Here is a 19,468-nt window from a genome sequence, read left to right as displayed (position 1 = left end):
GTAATAATTAAAAAGAATAATAATCGTCAAGATATTTCGCTCAAAACCAAAAAAATGTCAACCTTATGTAGCCACCCGAGGGACGGTCACAAGATCCCTAAAGTCAGTATTCTTGCTGATGCCATAGGGGAACCTTTTATTTATTGGTTTATCAAAGAACCAATTATTAAGTTCAATGATATAGAGTTCATTCAAGGTGCCATATATGATAATTTGTAAATGTAAATTGAAAATATTTCAGTAATTCATTGCTCTCTCTAAAAAGTAGCACTACTACAGTCACAAGTAAGTCAATGTGTTTGGCATATAGTAGCCATTAAAAACCACATGTACTTTTATGCATTCAATATTCCAAAGAAGAGAAAAAGAAACAGAAGATTATTAAACAGAAAAAAGTTCTTTAAAGATGTTGCAATTGTGACTTAAAGAATGTTTTTTTTTTTTTCATTCAATTCCCCAAAAAAGGGTTTTTAAAGAATGTTCTTCAGAGAAGTCAACATGCTCCAAAGCACGTATCAAGAACCAATTTTTCTTAGAGTGTAGGATTCAACCTCTGAGTATACTGGGCCTATTGTATATTTTATAGCCACTTTGCTGTGCTGATCTTACACCTGGAATTGCTGTGTTTTATGTGATATTTCTTTATTGGTAAGAACACACAGATCTAGACCTTGACCCTCATGGTCATTGTAATCCATTTGTCTCATTTAGGGTAAATGTATAACATGATTTTAACAAGCCTTGGTTTTACAATTGAGTCAGGAGTTAAAGTTCAGTGCAAATGTGGAAACCACAGACTATGGTGGTGAGGAAACAAAAGCATGTTTATTGCAAAGATATTAACAAGAGAAAAAAAAGGGGTGGAGTCTGAAAACCCACTTTGCATCACAGGATCAGGGTGCATCATACGAAAATTAAGAGGTTTTAGGATGATCTTAAGGTCACATTGCAAACTTCACATAGCCCCCGTCATAATCAGTTTATAGCATGCTAAGTTAGTTTTTAAAGTACATTTTTAGAAAAATGAGCTTATCTGTTTTATTGAAGAGAGTTAGCCAGCTGTTTCCCTTTGAATCCAGTCTTTGTGCTAAGCTAAGCAGATGCTGGCTGTATTGTAACTTCACATTTTAACAGACGGATATGAGAGTGTACTGGTCTTCGAAATCTCATTCCTCAAAATGTCAAACCATTTAAATACATTTAAATATATTTCATTTAAAAAATGTAATCAAATATGATAAAATTAGAAACCGGGGCTATGTCTCGGGCTCTCAGAACAGTGATGTCTCATGGCTTCTCTCATTTGGTGAAGTTGAGTAGAGAAGTTATTTTGGGCCCATCTACTTGCAGCACTGTCAAAAGAGAAATGAAGAATTATGAGGTTCAGTTCGTAGTCATTTGGTGTCAGTCTTTGTACTGCATGTATGTGTGTGTGTGTCTGTTACCTTTGTAATTTTGTCCCACCGAGAAATAACAGCAAGCAGTGCAGTAAGAAACACCACCACCAACCCTGCTATCATCGGCATCAGTGGAAACTTTATGGTCTTTTCTACAGATGTGGAGGAAGAAGGTGATCACAGTACTTTTCATGTCATCGTTTTATGTGTTGATTACACAAGTGCATTAAAATACTGAGTGTGCGAACTGACCTGTTAACGTGACGTAGAAGAGCTTGGTGTGTACTCCATAGATGGAAGAGCTGGCTGAACACTGATACGTGCCTTCATGCAAACGTTTCTCTGCTTTGTTGGCAGATAGCCGGCTTTTAAAGCCATCATTGCTCACTGTGAAGCCACCTGCTTCTAGATCCACTCTGATTCCATTTAGTGTCCAAGACACGGATGAGACTGGTGGATTGGCCCAGATATCACACTGCAGGAGTAACTCTGCCTCTTCTTCTACCATAACATAATCTGACCCAGAGATTTGAGGAGCATCTGAAGGGGAACATCGCAGAGGATATGTTACAGACTTCATTGAAGTTCCAGTGCTTTTATTTCTCAACTTAAATTGTATTAACCTAGTAGTCAGGATTTTTTAGCCATAATAATGGTATATGTTGGCTTATTGGTTGCTCCACCACCTTGGTACAGACTGAAACATCAATGACACATTCGGGGTTCCCAGACAAGGTTTTGTATTGTTTTTGTATGACAAAGACGAGATAATGCTGTCCCACAATTCCCTGCGGCCCCACGTCAATAACATCTGCTGTTGCACAATTACGTAGCCTGAGATTCTCTGAACACAGCGGGCGTCTTTTCCTCATGAATTCTCTTTCACGTCTTTCCTTGAAGAGGTCAAGGAGGACATAGGATGTTATTTTTCTGATAGTTTGACCACAGCCCATAAATATTTGTACAAAATTTCATGGTAACCCAGCCAATAATTAGCTGAGATATTTAAGTATGCCCCTAAATAGTGGACTGACAGACCAACTAACACTATTCTTAGTAAACCTAAAGCTAAACATTAGTTAGTCTATTATTATTGACTTTGTTTGACATTTATTTGAAGGGACTCACATGTGACATTCAGGGTGACCGAGGCACTGACTGTGGTGTTCTTGCCTAGGCGGCAGGTGAACGTGGCACCGTTGTCGTCATAGATGACAGGTGTAACACACACGCTGCTGCGACCCTCCTTATTTCCTTCTTTCAGATTGACGACAGCACCGTTCCTCAGCCAGACCAACTCTTCATCACCCTGAGGGTCAGAGCTGCTGTCAGGCTCACAAACCAGAGACACAGACTTCTCTAGCTCTGTCTGTATAACACCATCACTGTTGACCTCTGGCAGAGACTGGATCTTGACCGCTTAGGAAAGAAAAGTGAGAGAACGGGGAAACTTAAAGGAATGGCTGATTGAAGCAGCGAAAGCTTAAAGCTGGTCAGAATACATTGTTATTGGAATAAAATAATTGAAAGAGGTTGGTCAGTTAAATTCTTTACTTACCCAATGCCTGGATTGCACAGTACAGGAGCAAATGCAGCGGAAGTCTGAACATCAACTTCATTTTTGTCTTTCTTGAAAACCTGAAGGTAAAAGAAGATCATTGGAAAGAGAAAAAAAAAATCTTCATCTAAACTACACTCAACAAATATTTCTAAAGCCGTAGGCCCACTAACTAGATAAATACATAAATTCCAATTGTCCCTACTCTCGATCAAAGTTTCTTTGTGAGGCAGTCTTTACCTAAAACAATCAAATTTAGATATTAATGACACAAACACAAAGAATATGCACTGTACGATAAAATGTCAGCCAAGATGATGAAGCAGCAGTTAAAACCGACATAAATCGCACTACATGACGTGACAAAATGCTTGTGACTGAGTCACGAGCATTTGAATCATCAAGATGATAATCGGTTGTTTTTGAGCACTGGTGTAGGAGTGAAAAATAAAGAAAATGCTGTGTGCAGAATGTCCTTGTTTTAGTAGTCTTAGTTTTAGTTGTCCCCTCTGTACTCATTCTGTGTGTTCTGGGATTTGTTTTTGCAAGAAAAGTGCTAAGCCTACAGAAATGCATTTTCTTTACAAGGATCGTTGTGGTGACTTATTACTTGAAGTGAACTAATATGGAATTGCAGTTTACTTCACATAAATCATTTACAATTTCGACACATGTACAGTCATACCAGCAACACAGTGCTAACAACCAATACCCATAGATTAAACCGTGTTCATGAAATACACTTAAAAAACATATTTTATGGCAGCTCATACAGTTGTACTCGTACATAAACGTTCTGCATTCTAAGATGACTAAGTGGTACATACCTAGCAATGATTCCACGTCTTCCTTGTCTGATTTTCCCTGCGTGACTGTGATAATGTGGAGGACTGTTCAAATCTTCAGGAGCTCTTATATACTTCACGTGCAGACAAGGACACTTTTATAACTCTCCTCACTGTTTCTAAATGGGTTTTGCATCATGTTCCCGTCAACACCCTTTCAATCCTCCCACCATCCTTTCTTTTTTATTGTTGCATACTTATAATGTGCAAACACAAGGGAACATTTTATTGGCTATAGTCATTGCAATGGCACTAAAACTTCTTGGGTGTGGATGCCAGGATTAAAATACACATTTTATAGGTTCTTTTCATATTTCCTTTAAGTCCATTACTAATGGGTAATACATTTTGCTAACGTATTTATACATGCCTATTGTTTTGTTGTGATTGTATATATGTAAATATATATACATAATTTTATATCATCATCATCATCATCATCATCATATAATTCTTAAAGTCATAAGCTTCATGCTCCTTCATAAAAAGACATGGATGTGACATTGAGGTTTGGGGGATTATTTCCTTGTGCGTTTTATTGTTAGATATAAAAACATGTAATAACTTGCATCTATTTCATAAACTGATAACAAGGCTGCTAAATACACAGTGTACTTCTGAGTACTTTGTTAATAGTTTCTTCAAACAAACAATATGGACTCTTTCTATTCCATTTAATATAAAGATTATGATTCTGTTCTTCTGTCAAGCCTAAAGACTTTTTGACAGCTGTTTTGTGAATTATTATTAAATTACTCTCATAGAAATGTGTATTTGTTAAGAAAGGAGAGAATGAAACAAATTGTGAATACAACAGTGCATATCTTAAATACCTTACCTTACCATACCTAAAAGTCCACATCGCTAACTTGTTAGCAAACAGTTGCTTATTCAGGTAACCATTCATGGGTATTTTGCCTCTTATTCCAGAACATCTCATTGTCAACATGCACTCAAAAAAATGTTTTTGTCACACTGCGGTGAGGTCAAGTTAAGTTTTTGTCCTGTCTCGTCATTTCCTGTTTTATTTTGGTATTTACCTGTCCTCTCGTTTCAGGTCACTTGCCCTTCCTCATGTGTCACTGGTCTGATTGTCTTCCCCGCCCTGATTGTTTCCACCTGTTCCCCATTACCCTGTGTATATATTGTCTGCGTCTCCCTTTGTCTTGTGCCAAAGTGTTTCGTCTCTTGCAGCGTTCGCCAAAGCCTTATTTCATAGCCCACAGCCTTAGCATTATAGCTCTAGTGTCTTTTGTTTTCCTTCCTCGTAACAGTGATTTTTTTGTTGTACTTCTTAGTCTAGCCCTTTGGTTTCTTTGTGTTTAGCCTAGTGAATTTTCAGCCTCTTTGGAGCGCCTTAAGTTAATGTTTTCATAGCATTTTGTTTTTCCTCATTGAGAGTGATTTTGATTTTGTTAATCTTTAATAAGAGTAATTCAGAGTTTTTTCCTCCTTTGGAGTGACTTTTGTTTCTCCTAGTTTAGGACTTGTTTCATAGCCTCACTCATTCAAGGGTATTTGTAGATCTGAATAAAACAGCTCTCTGCCAAACTCTGCATCTGAGTCCTCCTTGAGTCCCGGCCTGACAGTTTTGGCCACTTATGCATCTCAATTACATAGAAAATGTCCAATTAAATGACAAAATGTTCATTAATTTGAATTACGTAGTTTTAATATAAATTAACTAACAAACTTTATGTGAAGCAATTAATACGATTAATGTAATAGTACTAATAAACTCAAAATGACCGCATTCATTTTCACTGTTGGGTTTGGGCAAACAAATTGGCTTTATTAATATTGAATGCATAAACCTGGCTACTACTACACTACTGTGTAGTGTAAGCACATTGAGTTTATTAGTACTATTACATAAATCTTATTACTTGCTTCACATTGTTTATAAGTTAATTTATATTAAACCTATGTAATTCAAATAGATGAAAATTTTTCTATGTAATTGAAATGCATAAGACCTGCATTTTGTCCTTTTTTTTTTGAGTGTGCAGTTTACGAATCTACTAATATATCAAATCTGCTTCATAAGTCTCTCGCTCTTCATAGCTTATCTTGCCTTCTATCATGCGTATCATGCCTTCTGTTCAGTTCTCTTCCCTGAAGCCTTAGGTCTTTCAGACCTGTGCCTGCCACCAAGCCTCTACCACTCACCTTCACTGGACAAAGCCTTGTAGCCTGTCCGCCTTTCCTGCACTCCACTAGATTCCTCTGGCACCTTGATGGCATGACCGCAATGCTCTCGGGAAATGGAGCTGCCTGTCCATCTCCACTTCACGCTTCACACTTGGTGACATGATGGTGGTGTCTGCACGTCTCCCTTTCATGAGAAAGGTGATCCTTTGTTGGCTTCTGCTGTCTATTTCTGATCTTGTCTCCACTTTAGGATGTTTTTTACCATCTCACCAGAGGATTCCCTCAGCTGCATCACAAGCCTTGCATTTTCCTGTCTGCCTGTACCAGAGAGTAATGAGTGTGTTTCACCCACATAGCCTTGTTGCTGAGGAACCTCGTTGGAGCCCTAACCATTTGTGGATAAAGGAATTGACTTTGGCACCCATTATGCTGAGGAGGTGATGAGGTGCCTTCACACAGCCTGGCAAACCTGGCACTGGCCTTCTGGCAGCTAGTATCCACAATACCAGTCAAAAGTCTGGAGCCATGTTCTCATTTAGTGTTTTTTATTTATTTTTGTCACTTTCTAAGTTGTAGATTCACACAGAAAACATTAAAAATATGAAACAACACATCTCTGGAATCTATCTCTGGAAGCCTCAGCCTCAGTAGTGGGAAGTTGTGAACCAGTGGGCAGTTTTCACCCTTCACCCTTTGCAGGATGTTCTTTGGATTACTTCAAGATAAAACATTGAATTTTACACCTAATATTTAAAAAAAGGATTAAGCCACAGATAAACAAATAAATAAAATAAAACCTTTTATCTCAGACCAGGTACACTTCTCATGTGTTCAAGGACCAGCGCATAGGATTTAAAACCCCTACCCACCCGAGTAGCCACGCTGATTGTCTATTACATGTATAGAGTTTATCTTTGTGTGAATTTATAACACGCTGGGAATGTTTTTATTTATCTCTATTTAAACAAACTTCATGTTGGACTTTTATTTAGTAGTGGGTGACAAATTAGTGTTTGATATTGTTGTTTTTTTTTCTTTTTTTATTACATATTTATCTGACACTGAATTGATACTTAAAATGTTACCTTTTGATTCTTTGAAAAAAAAAATGAAGTGATTTACACTAATGAAAACATAGTAATACATATTATATTGAATTTCTGGCAGGTTCTAAAAATCGAGCCTCCAAAATCTGAGCAGAGGACTGATTTAACTAGAAACTTGTTTACTGGGTTATTCTTTTTAAACAAACAAAATGTCTGACTCAACAATAAGATGGAGAAATGCATGTTTCTATACTTTGTACACACTTTTGGTTCACAAACTAGGGGCCCCAAACAACATTTTATAAAAGGAATGGATGTGAACAAATGTCTGTGTGTGCGTGAGCGTGTGTGTGTGTGTCTCACCTAGTAGAGTGAGGAACTGACCACCTGAAGATTTCCTCATCAGCAGGTAGTTAATGAGACCTACAAATTATGATTAATATTTTAAATAATGCTTTTAATTAAGCTTCATGTTTGAGGATTTCTGTGTATTTCTATAAAATGTATTTCAGCATCAGTTCTTAGAGATATTATTGGTTTGCTTGTGAACTTTAATAGTTATAACTCATTTTCGTTTCAGTAGTTAGTTCAGTTGTTCAATAGTCTAAGTTGGTGAAGTTAAATGAGAAAAATATATACATAAAACTATTTTCTTGGAAATAAAAAACTGAAAATTGGCATGTGCATATGTATTCACCCTTTTTGTTATGAAGCCCATAAAAAGCTCTGGTGCAACCAGTTACCTTCAGAAGTCACATAATTAGTGAAATGATTACCACTTGCAATCTAAGTGTAACATGATCTGTCAGTACATATACACACCTTTTGTGAAAGGCCCCAGAGGCTGCAACACCTAAGCAAGAGGCACCACTAACCAAACACTGCAATGAAGACCAAGGAACTCTCCAAACAAGTAAGGGACAATGTTGTTGAGAAGCACAAGTCAGGATTAGGTTATAAAATCCAAATCTTTGATGATCCCCAGGAGCACCATCAAATCTATCATAACCAAATGGAAAACACATTGCACATTAGCAAAGCTGAGCTGGAGCAGTTTTGCAAGGAGGAATGGGCAAAAATCCCCCCAAAAGCTCATAGAGACTTATCCAAAGCGACTTGGAGCTGTGATTGCCGCAAAAGGTGGCTCTATAAAGTATTAACTTTAGGGGGGGGGGGGGTGAATAGTTATGCACATTGACCTTTTCTGTTATTTTTGTCCTATTTGTTGTTTGCTTCACAATAAAAAAAAAAAAAAATCCAAATAAAATAAAATTCCAAAAAATAATTCCAGGCTGTGAGGCAACAAAACACGAAAAATGCCAAGGGGGGTGATACAGTGCCTTTTGCAAGGCACTGTATCAGTGATGTTTCATACTCCACTACAGCTCTTTAAAATAATCTTTCAGGCAGGGGTGAGATCAAAGATCAGGGGGTTAACAGCACGTGCAACAAGAGTAGTTGTGTGAGAAGAATGTGTTCTTAATGTGATGTTGCGCAACTTTATAGTAGAAAGACACACACGCACACACAGAAGCACGTCTTTATCACATTATCAGGACCATGATCCCTGAGTTGTTTGTGAGGACCACCACCACCACTTCCCCTATAACTGTGCAAAAAGTAAACCTAAACACACTACAAGCTGATACTGTAAACCTATTTCATTGTAAAGTTTCTGTTGGCAGACTTTGCCATAGAAAACTAAAATCAGCACTGTTGCTCAGTCAGTCATTTATTAACATATAGGCTTAAGATGTAGACTGGTGACTACATGTTTCTATGCACCTGCAAGGCAAAGTAAGAGAGAGATAAGCATAGGTCTGTGGGTCTGTGTGCACGAGTGGCTATGTGTGTTTATGTGACAAATAGGAGGGCGATAAAGTCAGTGGTCGAAGTACACTTTGAGGCAGATAAGGTCAGTGTGCACACACAAAAACACAAACAGCATGGCTGCACTCTAAGTAATTAATCAAATCCTGCACGGTTTATGCCATCAGAGCTCTTTGTGTATGCTTTGCAAACAGGCATTCCTCATCAGATTACTACTGGGCCCTGTAAGACCACACGGTCATGCTCACAGTCACACTCACAAATGTTAATGAAACATATTCACAACTCACCCACTTTCTTTATATACAGTCCAGATACTCCGAGTATTGTTTCTTTATTGTTGTGTGCTTGGTATGTGGTTGTGTACTTATCCCAGAAGGGGAATTTGTTATACAGCACAAATGTAAATTGCCCTTCTGGGATAATAAAGATAGAAAGAGAAGCATTAAGATTCAGTAATACTTCATTAGCCCTGTGTTGGCCCATTTTATATTACCTCCATTTTTTCCTCCCTCCCTCCTTCATTTATTCTCTCACATCCTCTGAACCACGCGATTTAATCAGTAACTTTAAAGAAGTGCATGTGTTGTATTTCTGAACCCAGATAGACTGGATGCAACTTTTACCCTTGCTCCCTCTTTCCCCACTCGCTCCCTCCCTCCTTTCCTCCCTCCCTCCCTCCCTTGTCACTTGGCTTTTCTCCCTTCTCTCTCCGGTCTCTCTTCTTTTTTGGCGTTTGAATGGAGAATCTGGGTTCCCCGGAACCTGCGTGCCCATCGCCGGGTGCAGGTCCTGTTGCTGGGGTTTCTGTTGGCAAGAGGGCAGGGGTTGAGGGAGATGAGGCAGCGGTCAGCTCCAAGCTGTTTCGGTCTGCGTGCATTAGACGTTGGCTACCACTGGCCTACAGAGAAGAAGTCTACCATGTTTTACGGCTCACAGGGCCACTGGTGAGTAGAGGAAAGTTCTTGTGGGGAGGCTTGGTATGTTATTCATAAAGTGCTACAACTGTAATAGATTAGTTTACTGTACTTTGTTTCACGGTTACTGTTGAGTGTGCATTGTTACATATGCAGTTACCAGTTGTGAAATATATACACAAAAGTATGCAAAAGATGCACAAATAAAATAATATGGTGGTGTATGGTGTATATTGTATTTTAGTCCCAAACTGCTGTGCTTGGTGATTTCATAACCCTGCTGTTTAACTTGAAAGAAGTTTCACCTCATCAGTGATGGGCAGCTGGAAATGAGTCAATTCTTCCTGTGTGTTTCTACAGTTGCTGTCTCGGATCTTGAACTTCTTCCTGCCATTTGTTACCACCATTTTCTGTGGGCACATAGGCAATGCAGAACTGGCTGGATACGCGCTGGCCTCAGCGGTACTGTCTTTACCCATTTGCAGATTAAATTATTTTACCTGCCAACCTCTGACACTAATCTTTGTACTTACTTTATTACTGCTGTTATTACATTATAAGTATTTGTGTGTGTGGACATTTCACCTGAATGTGTTGGTATCAGTGCAGGTATTCAGTGACAAGCTAATTTTGTGCAAAAGGGACTTTTTTTTTTATAAACTTTGATATTATATAAAAAAAATGGACACAAAATAGACACTACCAAAATGTTGATGTTAACTGCACAAACAGAATTTAGACAGTAGTCTGTGCAGATTGCAAAACATAGAGATGAATCCTTGTAATTTCTCGTGAACTATGTAAAGTAAACACATGTTTTACTGAATGAAATGTGTAATGGAACAAATCATTATCATTAAAATCATACGACAGGCAGGGTTTAGATTTTAGAGAGACAGCAGCACGTCATAGATTGAATCCTTCAACCTCGCCCTGCCAGCATACTGCCTCTGTATAGACTTCTTGAGACACAGCAGGCTCGGCTGCTTTCTCCTCCTGAAGCATTTGCTCTCCATATTATTGCTCAACTTTGTGCTTTCCTTGGCCTGCTGCACCTGGCCTACAGTGTTGCTATGTGTGAACACAAAGTGCTTTCTGCACTGCTTTTCTTGGAAGTTGTTCTGTTTACTCCTTTTAGCAGACATAAACTGAGTAAAAGACATTAGAAGAGTAACATTTTATAACATGAAGTCTAACTTGTCTTTGTTGATTTTCTTGTATTCCTCCACCTCTCAGACCGTGAATGTCACCACATCTGCAGCCGGCTATGGCCTTGCTATGGCTTGTGACACACTCATTTCTCAGGTGACCAAACCAACATTACCTTGTTGTCTTATTGTTACTATGTACAGGAAGGTTTACATTTTGAACCCATGTGATGAGATTCAGTTTTTATTTGTCTCGTTTGTGTTTTGCAGACATTCGGCAGTAAGAACATGAAACGTGTGGGAGTCATTCTCCAACGGAGCTCACTGATCCTCCTGCTGTTTTGTTTGCCATGTTGGGCTCTTGTCATCAACTCTCACAATTTACTGCTCCTCCTGCACCAAGATGCTGAGGTGGCCAGGTAATTTTTCTTACTTATAAATACCTTACATATATGTGTGTGTAGGTTGTTGACAAGGCCTATATGTTTATCTTTGTCCATTTAGACTATAGAAGGACATATGTAAACAGAAAGAGAAGCATTGTCTGTTTGCCCACTAAATTAATATTACTACTAATTCATAATTCATTAATAATACTCTGTCTGCTTCACCTTCAGAATTGCCCAAATCTACATAATGGCGTTTCTACCCGCTATTCCAGTAAGTGCACTGAACTAAAACACCACATAGGCCGAAACAAGTATAGTGCGGTCACTCAGGGGAATAAAGTGTTTATTGTCTAATTCAATTAAATTCAAAAGCTAAATGGTATAGATGACATAGTGATTCAAAAGCAAGTAATCCACCTCTGTCTATAATGTTAGGTTTGCCTCTGTAATTATACTCATAATCCAATTAATTTTGTCTCTTCCTGCTACAGGCCATCTTCCTGCACCAACTGCAAGTTTCCTACCTGCAAAACCAAGTAAGTTTATAAGCGGTAACAGGCGTGCTTCTGCTTCACTAAATTTCAACGGGAGTCCTGCCTCCAAATTCCAAATGGAATGCAATGTGTTTGTTCCCCCAAAACAAATTGCAGAAATGGTGATACAGCAAAAAAATAAAAATAAATAAATAAATACCGCAACAAATGTTTCTTTATGATAGAAAGAAACAATTTCACGTGTTGCATTTAATGCCAAAATTTTCAAGTAGGCAGGAAATATTACTTTGCTGTTTGGCAAAATGGATGAAGTTTCACTTTATTCACTTGCTTTGCTAACTAAACAACTGTGAAAATTGTATGATTTCTTTATGGGAGTCACAGGATAATGCAGTTACTATTTCAATGGCTAAATCAGTTAAAACAGAAAATGAGTTCACAAACATCTGCTGCTTATCTTGGCAGGAAAGTGAACCCAGACATCTCATTTTCAGTGTAATGATGAACCAAATAGAAATCAGATAGCGTAGTTCATGTGGCCTTAGAGGACATCAATTGAGTAGGAGGTCATTCAATGTGGCCCAGGACACATTAGCCACAGAAACATACAGTATGTGTTTTTTGTCTGTCAGGGGATCATTATGCCTCAGATGTACACAGCAGCAGCAGCGAACATTTTCAACTTGGCGGCCAACTACATCTTAATCTCCAGCCTCAAGTTGGGTGTCATGTAAGTGTGTCATGTTGATGCTCCTTTGAATTTATGATTAGGACTTCACTTGATATGGCATCAAGCTTCTCATGCCATGACCTATAAAACATACTACTACAATTACATAGCAGAGGAACAAATAGGAGAGGGCTGGGGGCTGATGCATAGGAGTTTGAAAAGAAGAGGACAGGAGGTCAGAATGCATTTTAATCTATTTAAGAAGAACAACATGTTTTTGTTAAAACAGGGTCAGCTGTACACTGATGTTTATTATTTTTGTACAATGGTTCTATTTAGAGAGTGAGACAGTGTAGGGCAGAGAAAGAAGAGAGAGCAGCTGATCCTGGTCCAGCTGAACAAACATTTGATTCAACAGGCAGTCGACTTAACCAATCAGATCTCTATGATCTACCATATCAAGCCTGTCCCTTATTCTCAGACCCTTAGACATCAAGTATGCTCAAACCACAATGTAACTGAAACTGTATTAATGTTGACCTTTGAACCCTCAGTCCTTCCTTGTCTTTGGCTACAATATAGACAATCACTGTTCACATTCCTCCACTATAGAAATATGTTCTATTGTGTGTTTGCAGAGGATCAGCAATAGCTAACAGCCTCTCTCAGGTCGTCATCTGCCTGATGTTGTTCGGCTACATCAGATGGAAGAAGCTCCATCGGCAGACGTGGGGAGGTGAGTTAAAATACTAAATGACCAAATCAATCTTTTACAAAAACTTTCGTCCTCTACAGGCTGTATCGAGTTTAACACTAACCTAATCTGTCTGTGTGAAACATTCTGCAGGCTGGTCCACGGAGTGTCTGCAGGAGTGGGGCTCCTACATGAAGCTGGCTGTTCCCAGTGCTTTCATGATCTGCTTTGAGTGGTGGATATGGGAGATTGCAGGTTTCCTGGCTGGTCAGTGTTGTTTCACACTTTCACATACAAAATGTTTTTTTTTTTTTTTTTTTACTGAAATGAACAGGTTGCATTTTCAGGAACAGTGACACTTTGCATGGCAGCCTCTTTCATCAGTGTATGAATGGATGAATGTCAATTGTAAAAACACCCTTGTGGGTGGTAGATATACCAACCATTTAAAGGCACTGTATAAACACAAGGTCATTTACCATTTATTTATGCAATGAAGTGAAAATTAAGAGAATAATGTAAATGTCTAAGTTTCTTGGTAGAGCTTTTAGGCATGATGGGAAAGTCTTTGTGAATGTCTGAAATGGTTCTTTATCACATCAGGTGTACTTGGTAAGGACGACATTGCTGCCCAGCATATTATGGTGGAACTAACCACCATAACATATATGGTATGGATTACACATTTGTTGACATTTAAGTACATATTATTATTTAACAACAACAATAATTCAGCATTTTGGGAAACAAGCTTATTCACTTTAGATAAGAAGACCAGTACCACTCCCAGTGGATGTCAATAAGGGGAGAAACAGCTAGCAAGGGTACTAATATGATTACAAACACCACTAGAGCTCACAAACAGACACATATCTCTTTTACTTTTAAATTTCTGTTTGTGTGGATCTAATAAACAAGATAACTAAGAGTTTTTGCCGGTAGGTTTACTTTTGATATTTGGAGAGACCCAGCCTAGCTGTGTACCCCTGTTTCCAGTCTTTATGCTAAGCTAAACTTAGTTAATTTGGCTCCAGCGTTGTATTTCATGCACAGACATGATCTAGTGCTGTCGATCTTTTAATCGAACTCTTGATAAGAAGGTGAATAAGTGGAATTTCTTAGTGTCAAAATATTCCTAAAAGTAAGCTACATAGCCGATTGTAGGTGACACCATAGACATATATATATAGACGCCGCATTGAGTGTGTTGGTCGCGATACGTCAACGGGTCCGCCATATTGGATGTGGCAGATCTGCCCGTAAAGTAATACAAGGAAATGGACTGAACATCATAAAGCGCATAAAGTTCTTTAAGTTAATGTCTCTTATACACCCATTCACACACACACTAATATATCTGGGAAACAAATAGGCACCAAAAACAACGTATGTAACTTTTAAAGTGATGATTATAAATGTTTACTCCTTATGTAAGCACCAAACCAACGTATGTATTTTCTAATGCTGAGTATTTACAGCTACTAATGTGTGTAACACTGTTACTGTGATGATAAATATTGAAATATTTATATTTAACATTTAATCTGTGTCTATAATAACCAGATCCTGAAATGTAGATGTGACATGAGGGTTTTCTGAATAAAGAGCACTAACGTGTACATTACACGTGAACATATATATACACACACGCATATATATATATATATGCGTGTGTGTGTGTGTGTGTGCATGTGTGTGCGTGTACATGTTCATCAATGTGAATATAAAAACGATTAATCAAAATCAGTTAAATGTAAACGTTAGTGCTCTTATTCAGAACCCTCATGTCACCTCTATTTCAGGATCTTGTTATTTAGACACGATTAAATGTTAATATAATATTTCAGTTATTATCACCAGTAACAGTGTACACACATTAGTAGCTGTAAACCTCAGCATTAGAAAAATACATACTTGGTTTGGTGCTTACATAAGGAGTAAACATTATAATCATCACTTTAAAAGTTACATACGTTGTTTTTGGTCCGGTTTTGTTCCCAGATATATTAGTGTGTGTGTGAATGGGTTGTATAGAGACATTACTTAAGAACTTTGTGAAAGGCGTTTTATGAAGTTCAGTCCATTTCCTTGTATTACTTTACGGGCAGATCTGCCACATCCAATATGGCGGCGACGTCGACTTACGATTCAGCGCCCAATGTGGCATCTATGTATATATGTCTATGGGTGACACTAGTAAGAAATACGGGATCCTCACAGTTCCCTCTAGGTGTCCATGCAGCTGCCTGTGTGCGTGTTGGGAATGCTCTGGGAGCCGGAGACACTAGCAGGGCCATAGTCACCTGCAAAGTGGTCTTTGTTCTAATGGTAATGTATGAATACACATATACTTAGAAACACAAACATCAAAATTAATTAATCTAAATTGTGCCCACTGGAATTCTTGATTCTGATTGGTCTGCTTCCCAGTATAAACAGACTGCTCTGATGTAGATGTAATCAACTGCACTTTCTATCGTGTAACTTGAATGGATTAAACTTTAAATAAAGATGTAACACAAAGAGCTTGAAGTTTGTTTTAATTGCACACAAATAGATACATTTAATTTCAGTGTGTTTGACGTGCTAAAATCTGGATGGAAATCATACATTACAGTCTTGTCAGGTATTATGCCTTACGTAATGTCTTCACTATAGGAACGCTTGCAGTTTTCCAAGGCATTGCTATCGCTGGCTGTAAGTCCGTCATTGGCCACATATTTACCACTGAGTGTGTAGTTCCGTGCAACACACATTTATTCCTGTACCATGTAACAATAACTCTGTTTTTAAAGATCTTTTCCTACTTCCTGTAGAAACATTGTAAGAATGGTCTCAGCGAACCTCACAATCTACATATTTCTACAGTTCTTTGATGGACTTCTGGTGGGTTATTACAAACACAACAAAGGTTTTATCTTGTTCTTCATTGAGCCCCTGTGTTGAATAGTACACAGAACTGTTTGCTTGTTTTATTGAATCTACGTCTTTTTTTCCTGTCTTTGTGTGTTTCAGTGTGTCAGCTCAGGGATTCTAGTCGGAGCTGGGATGCAGAAAATTGCTGCCTTATCCAACCTGGTGGCTTACTATTTCATCGGCCTACCAGCCGGGATAGCTATGATGTTTTATACCGAGCTCAGAATATTAGGTAATGTTTTCATCTTATTCTATCTGTGTATGCAAACACACAAATCAGTTTTAGGTCTGAAAATGCTCACAGCTCCTCATATGTAATGTTTTAATGTTTTTTTTTGTTATTTAAGGGTTATGAAAGAACTTTTTGTCCATCTTAGTTCATCTGTCATGTCTATGTGGGCTGGTACCTCATGCAAACAAGAGCACTAAAAATCTTGTGAGGTGTGGAATTAATTATGATATTCATAAGTACATTTTAATTTCTGTTAAATTACTTAAAATAAGATTTATTGTGAATTCATATTATGCATTTTGAATTAGGCTTGTCTAGGCCATATAATGTCTAACCTACCAACTAATTGAATTAAAGTGCTATGATATTAATTTGAACTTAATGAACTGACCACAGACAAGGTCATTTTTTTCTGACCAACACCTTTGAATGTTGCTAACAGAAGCTGGATATTAGGAAGTGTATCTATCTTTATTTTTTTTTTATTCAGGCTCATTAGTTAAACACACAAACCCACTTGGTCCTGCTGCACCAGACATTCCTTAATTTCTTTCCCTGCAGCCTGCCATTTACCCCCCGCCAGAGTGGATCTTTGCTGTCCACTCAAAGTGTGTAGTGCATTTGTCAGTTCATACTCTCACTCTCTCTCTCACACACACACACACACACACACGTGGTCACCCAGTGGCCATCAAAGCTCTGACCTTGTGAAGTGTGTATCTTCTTGCTATCTATATTTCTTTTGGGGACCCATGGAGAACTTTGTGACAAGTGACCTATTTGTGTGACTCTTTGGAAGTTTCTCTGTTGTTCAGAGGTAGTGTTGGCATACATTACATAGCCATATTCAACTACTGTAGTAATCCGTATTATGAAGAACCACTCAACTAAGTAAAGGGAAACATCAGTCCATCATTACATGAAGGTCAGTCAGTCCAGAACATTTCAACAACTCCGAATGTGTGTTCAAGTGCAGTCACAAAAACCATCAAACACTCTGATGAAACTGGCTCTCATGGAGGAGAACTTAATTAAAGAAATTAACAATTAACAGCACCTCAGATTAGGCCCAGATAAATACCTCACAATTGTGAATTAGACCCAAATTACTGCAAAGAAACCACTACTGAGGGAGACCATCAACAAGAAGAGAACTGCTTGACTTTGGTCCATGGTCCACATTTATATCTTTGGTTATCATTTTTTGCCCATGTCTTTGGGAAACAGAGCAGGTGAATGGATTGTATCTGCATGTGTGGTTCCCACTGTGAAGCATGATGGAGGTGTCATCAGTGTTACTCTACAGTATAGAAAATAAGAAAAATAACAAGTGAATGAGAAGTTGTGTCCAAACCAGACCGCTACTGTAGGTTTGTATCATTCTTATTAGTTCATTTAATTTCATCCATTCTTAGTTAATTTAATACTTGTATGCATGAAGTAAATACACTGTAGATCTTTTTTAATGCGTGTGTTTTTGTCTCCCTCTTGTAAGGCTTTTGGCTGGGTATCTTTATAGGCGTTTTCCTTGAGACGGGTTTCTTTCTCATTCTAATTTTCAAATTCAACTGGAAGAAAGTCACACATAAGGTAGGATGCTCTTATCTTTCTTTAATCAACCATTTAGTCCTTTCCAGAAAGTGTTGAGGGCAGGAAGGTAATTGCACTTGTCAAATGTAACTTGCAAATTAGAGGATTCTTTTCAGTAAATTCTGGCATCCCTGAAGTGTTTTCCACATACCATTTGGATTTTGGCAGCATTTTAATCTTTTTGTTCATATTAATTGCAAGTCTGTTTTGTTTTGCCATGCTTCTGTATTTCTTTGGAATAGTCTTCTTGTTTCTTGTTTCTTGTCACTCAGCTCATTCACAAAAACAGAAAAACATATTGTTCATCATCATTGGATTGTGGGTAAATTTGGAGGTAACTGTATCTGTATTTTGTGTGTCCCATGACCTTCACTTGTATGTGTTTTCAAGGCTCAACTGCGAGCTGGAAAGAAAGTGGTGCTGATACCAAAACGTCCTGTTAGTATAGTACTGAATGAAGAGATGGTGCCTGATATCTCTGACTTCCCTAATACAGTAAGTGCATATGTCCGTTTGTATGTGTAGTTAAGTAGGGCGTTTGCCCTTCTTTGTTTTATCATTCTTGAGTTACTCCACCTGATGTTAACACTAGCATCTTTGCACTCTGAGGCCCAGTTGGATGGCGAAGAAGCCCCTAAAGGCTACAATCCAGTCAACACGCAGGATCAGGAACTGAAGTGGCCAAGGGCAACTGCATAAATCGAGGAGGGACTGAGGGGGATGCTGAGCAGAACAAAAATACTCCTCAACATCAAATCTGAAGAGCTGCTTCTATCCGTCAGCTGTTTTGCGTCGGGGACTCACTGTTCTGGTTTCAGCTCTAGTTTTGGCTATAGGTATTGCTTTACACTTTGCTTTCCCTGCTCCCGAGCCCCCTGTGCAGAGCATGGCAAACTTTACCCTCAACTGGGCTAATGACTCCACTCCTACACCACTGGCAGCACTGGACCTGACCACAAACCTATAGAGCTACCACTAACCTGACTGTGAAAAGTGTTGAATTCCTGTCATAAGTTTCATAGCCTACTTGTCTCTTTGTGTAAGATGTGAGTCAGTATTTCGCTGCTGAGCAAATCCACAGAAAGCTGAAAGAAAATCAAGGGAGACTGGCAGGAGGAACAAAGGTCTTGTTTGTAAAGCTCATGTTTTAACCTAAGCCTAGATACTCAACTGGGACTGCAGGACAGACATAATTCATTCCTCACTAGACAAGACCCCATGGGCAACAAACACATGCTCTTTCACAGATAACTTTTCTATTTTGTCTTGATTTACATATTGCACCATGACAATATTTTTCTTTCTTACTTACTTTATGTTGTCTAGAAGTATATAAGATGTTAAGATTGACTGTAATATCTGATTTGTAACTGTACATCAGTAATACACAGTTAAATATTTCTGCTTGTCTTCATAATGTCACTTGCATTGCTTGGTATCTTCGGCCCGGGTGCTTCGCTTCCCCCCCGCTCGTTCTTTTTTTCCTTTCCCCTGTTCCTCCTCCTTTGCGTGCTTCTGAATGCTTCGCCTTTTCCGCATCCCATGCCCCCTCACGCCTCTTTATGCCTGCCGCCACCAGGGCCGTGGTGCT

General features: G+C 38.5%; 2 protein-coding genes across 2 annotated transcripts; one reads left to right on the top strand and one right to left on the bottom strand.

Annotated features, from left to right (window-relative positions):
- Window positions 1-806: 806 nt before the first annotated feature.
- Window positions 807-4,806, bottom strand: tmigd1 (transmembrane and immunoglobulin domain containing 1). Its single transcript, XM_010748215.2, has 6 exons — window positions 3,783-4,806; window positions 2,956-3,035; window positions 2,526-2,816; window positions 1,650-1,937; window positions 1,446-1,549; window positions 807-1,352 (listed from the first exon to the last, which is right to left on the bottom strand). The coding sequence occupies exons 2-6, from the start codon at window positions 3,014-3,016 to the stop codon at window positions 1,341-1,343; spliced, it is 756 nt and encodes a 251-aa protein (XP_010746517.1). The 5' UTR covers window positions 3,017-3,035; window positions 3,783-4,806; the 3' UTR covers window positions 807-1,340.
- Window positions 4,807-8,322: 3,516 nt separating this feature from the next.
- On the top strand, window positions 8,323-18,871 carry slc47a1 (solute carrier family 47 member 1). The gene is made up of 18 exons (XM_027273733.1): window positions 8,323-9,774; window positions 10,105-10,206; window positions 10,981-11,049; window positions 11,163-11,311; window positions 11,510-11,552; window positions 11,773-11,817; window positions 12,408-12,505; window positions 13,084-13,181; window positions 13,293-13,406; window positions 13,743-13,810; window positions 15,360-15,466; window positions 15,796-15,870; window positions 15,956-16,025; window positions 16,155-16,287; window positions 17,783-17,877; window positions 18,268-18,372; window positions 18,487-18,564; window positions 18,641-18,871. Exons 1-18 carry the CDS (start codon window positions 9,568-9,570, stop codon window positions 18,842-18,844), a joined length of 1,860 nt encoding a protein of 619 aa, XP_027129534.1. The 5' UTR covers window positions 8,323-9,567; the 3' UTR covers window positions 18,845-18,871.
- The last annotated feature ends 597 nt before the right edge of the window (window positions 18,872-19,468 follow it).

Source organism: Larimichthys crocea, chromosome XXII (genome assembly GCF_000972845.2).
Source record: "Larimichthys crocea isolate SSNF chromosome XXII, L_crocea_2.0, whole genome shotgun sequence".
Classification (NCBI taxonomy): Eukaryota; Metazoa; Chordata; class Actinopteri; family Sciaenidae; genus Larimichthys; species Larimichthys crocea.
The sequence above is the reverse complement of the archived record's forward strand: the minus strand, read 5'-3'. Positions and strand labels throughout refer to the sequence as shown.

What these genes read in the sequence shown, in the direction of transcription:
- slc47a1 (XM_027273733.1), top strand. Translation starts at nt 9,568, where the DNA reads ATGGAGAATCTGGGTTCCCCGGAACCTGCGTGCCCATCGCCGGGTGCA. An exon ending in CCATCGGCAGACGTGGGGAG is followed by an intron (nt 13,182 to 13,292) that starts GTGAGTTAAAAT and finishes AACATTCTGCAG; the next exon opens with GCTGGTCCACGGAGTGTCTG. An exon ending in GGCCACATATTTACCACTGA is followed by an intron (nt 15,871 to 15,955) that starts GTGTGTAGTTCC and finishes TACTTCCTGTAG; the next exon opens with AAACATTGTAAGAATGGTCT.
- tmigd1 (XM_010748215.2), bottom strand. Translation starts at nt 3,016, where the DNA reads ATGAAGTTGATGTTCAGACTTCCGCTGCATTTGCTCCTGTACTGTGCA. An exon ending in CTGTGCAATCCAGGCATTGG is followed by an intron (nt 2,817 to 2,955) that starts GTAAGTAAAGAA and finishes TTCTTTCCTAAG; the next exon opens with CGGTCAAGATCCAGTCTCTG. An exon ending in CTTCTACGTCACGTTAACAG is followed by an intron (nt 1,550 to 1,649) that starts GTCAGTTCGCAC and finishes CCACATCTGTAG; the next exon opens with AAAAGACCATAAAGTTTCCA.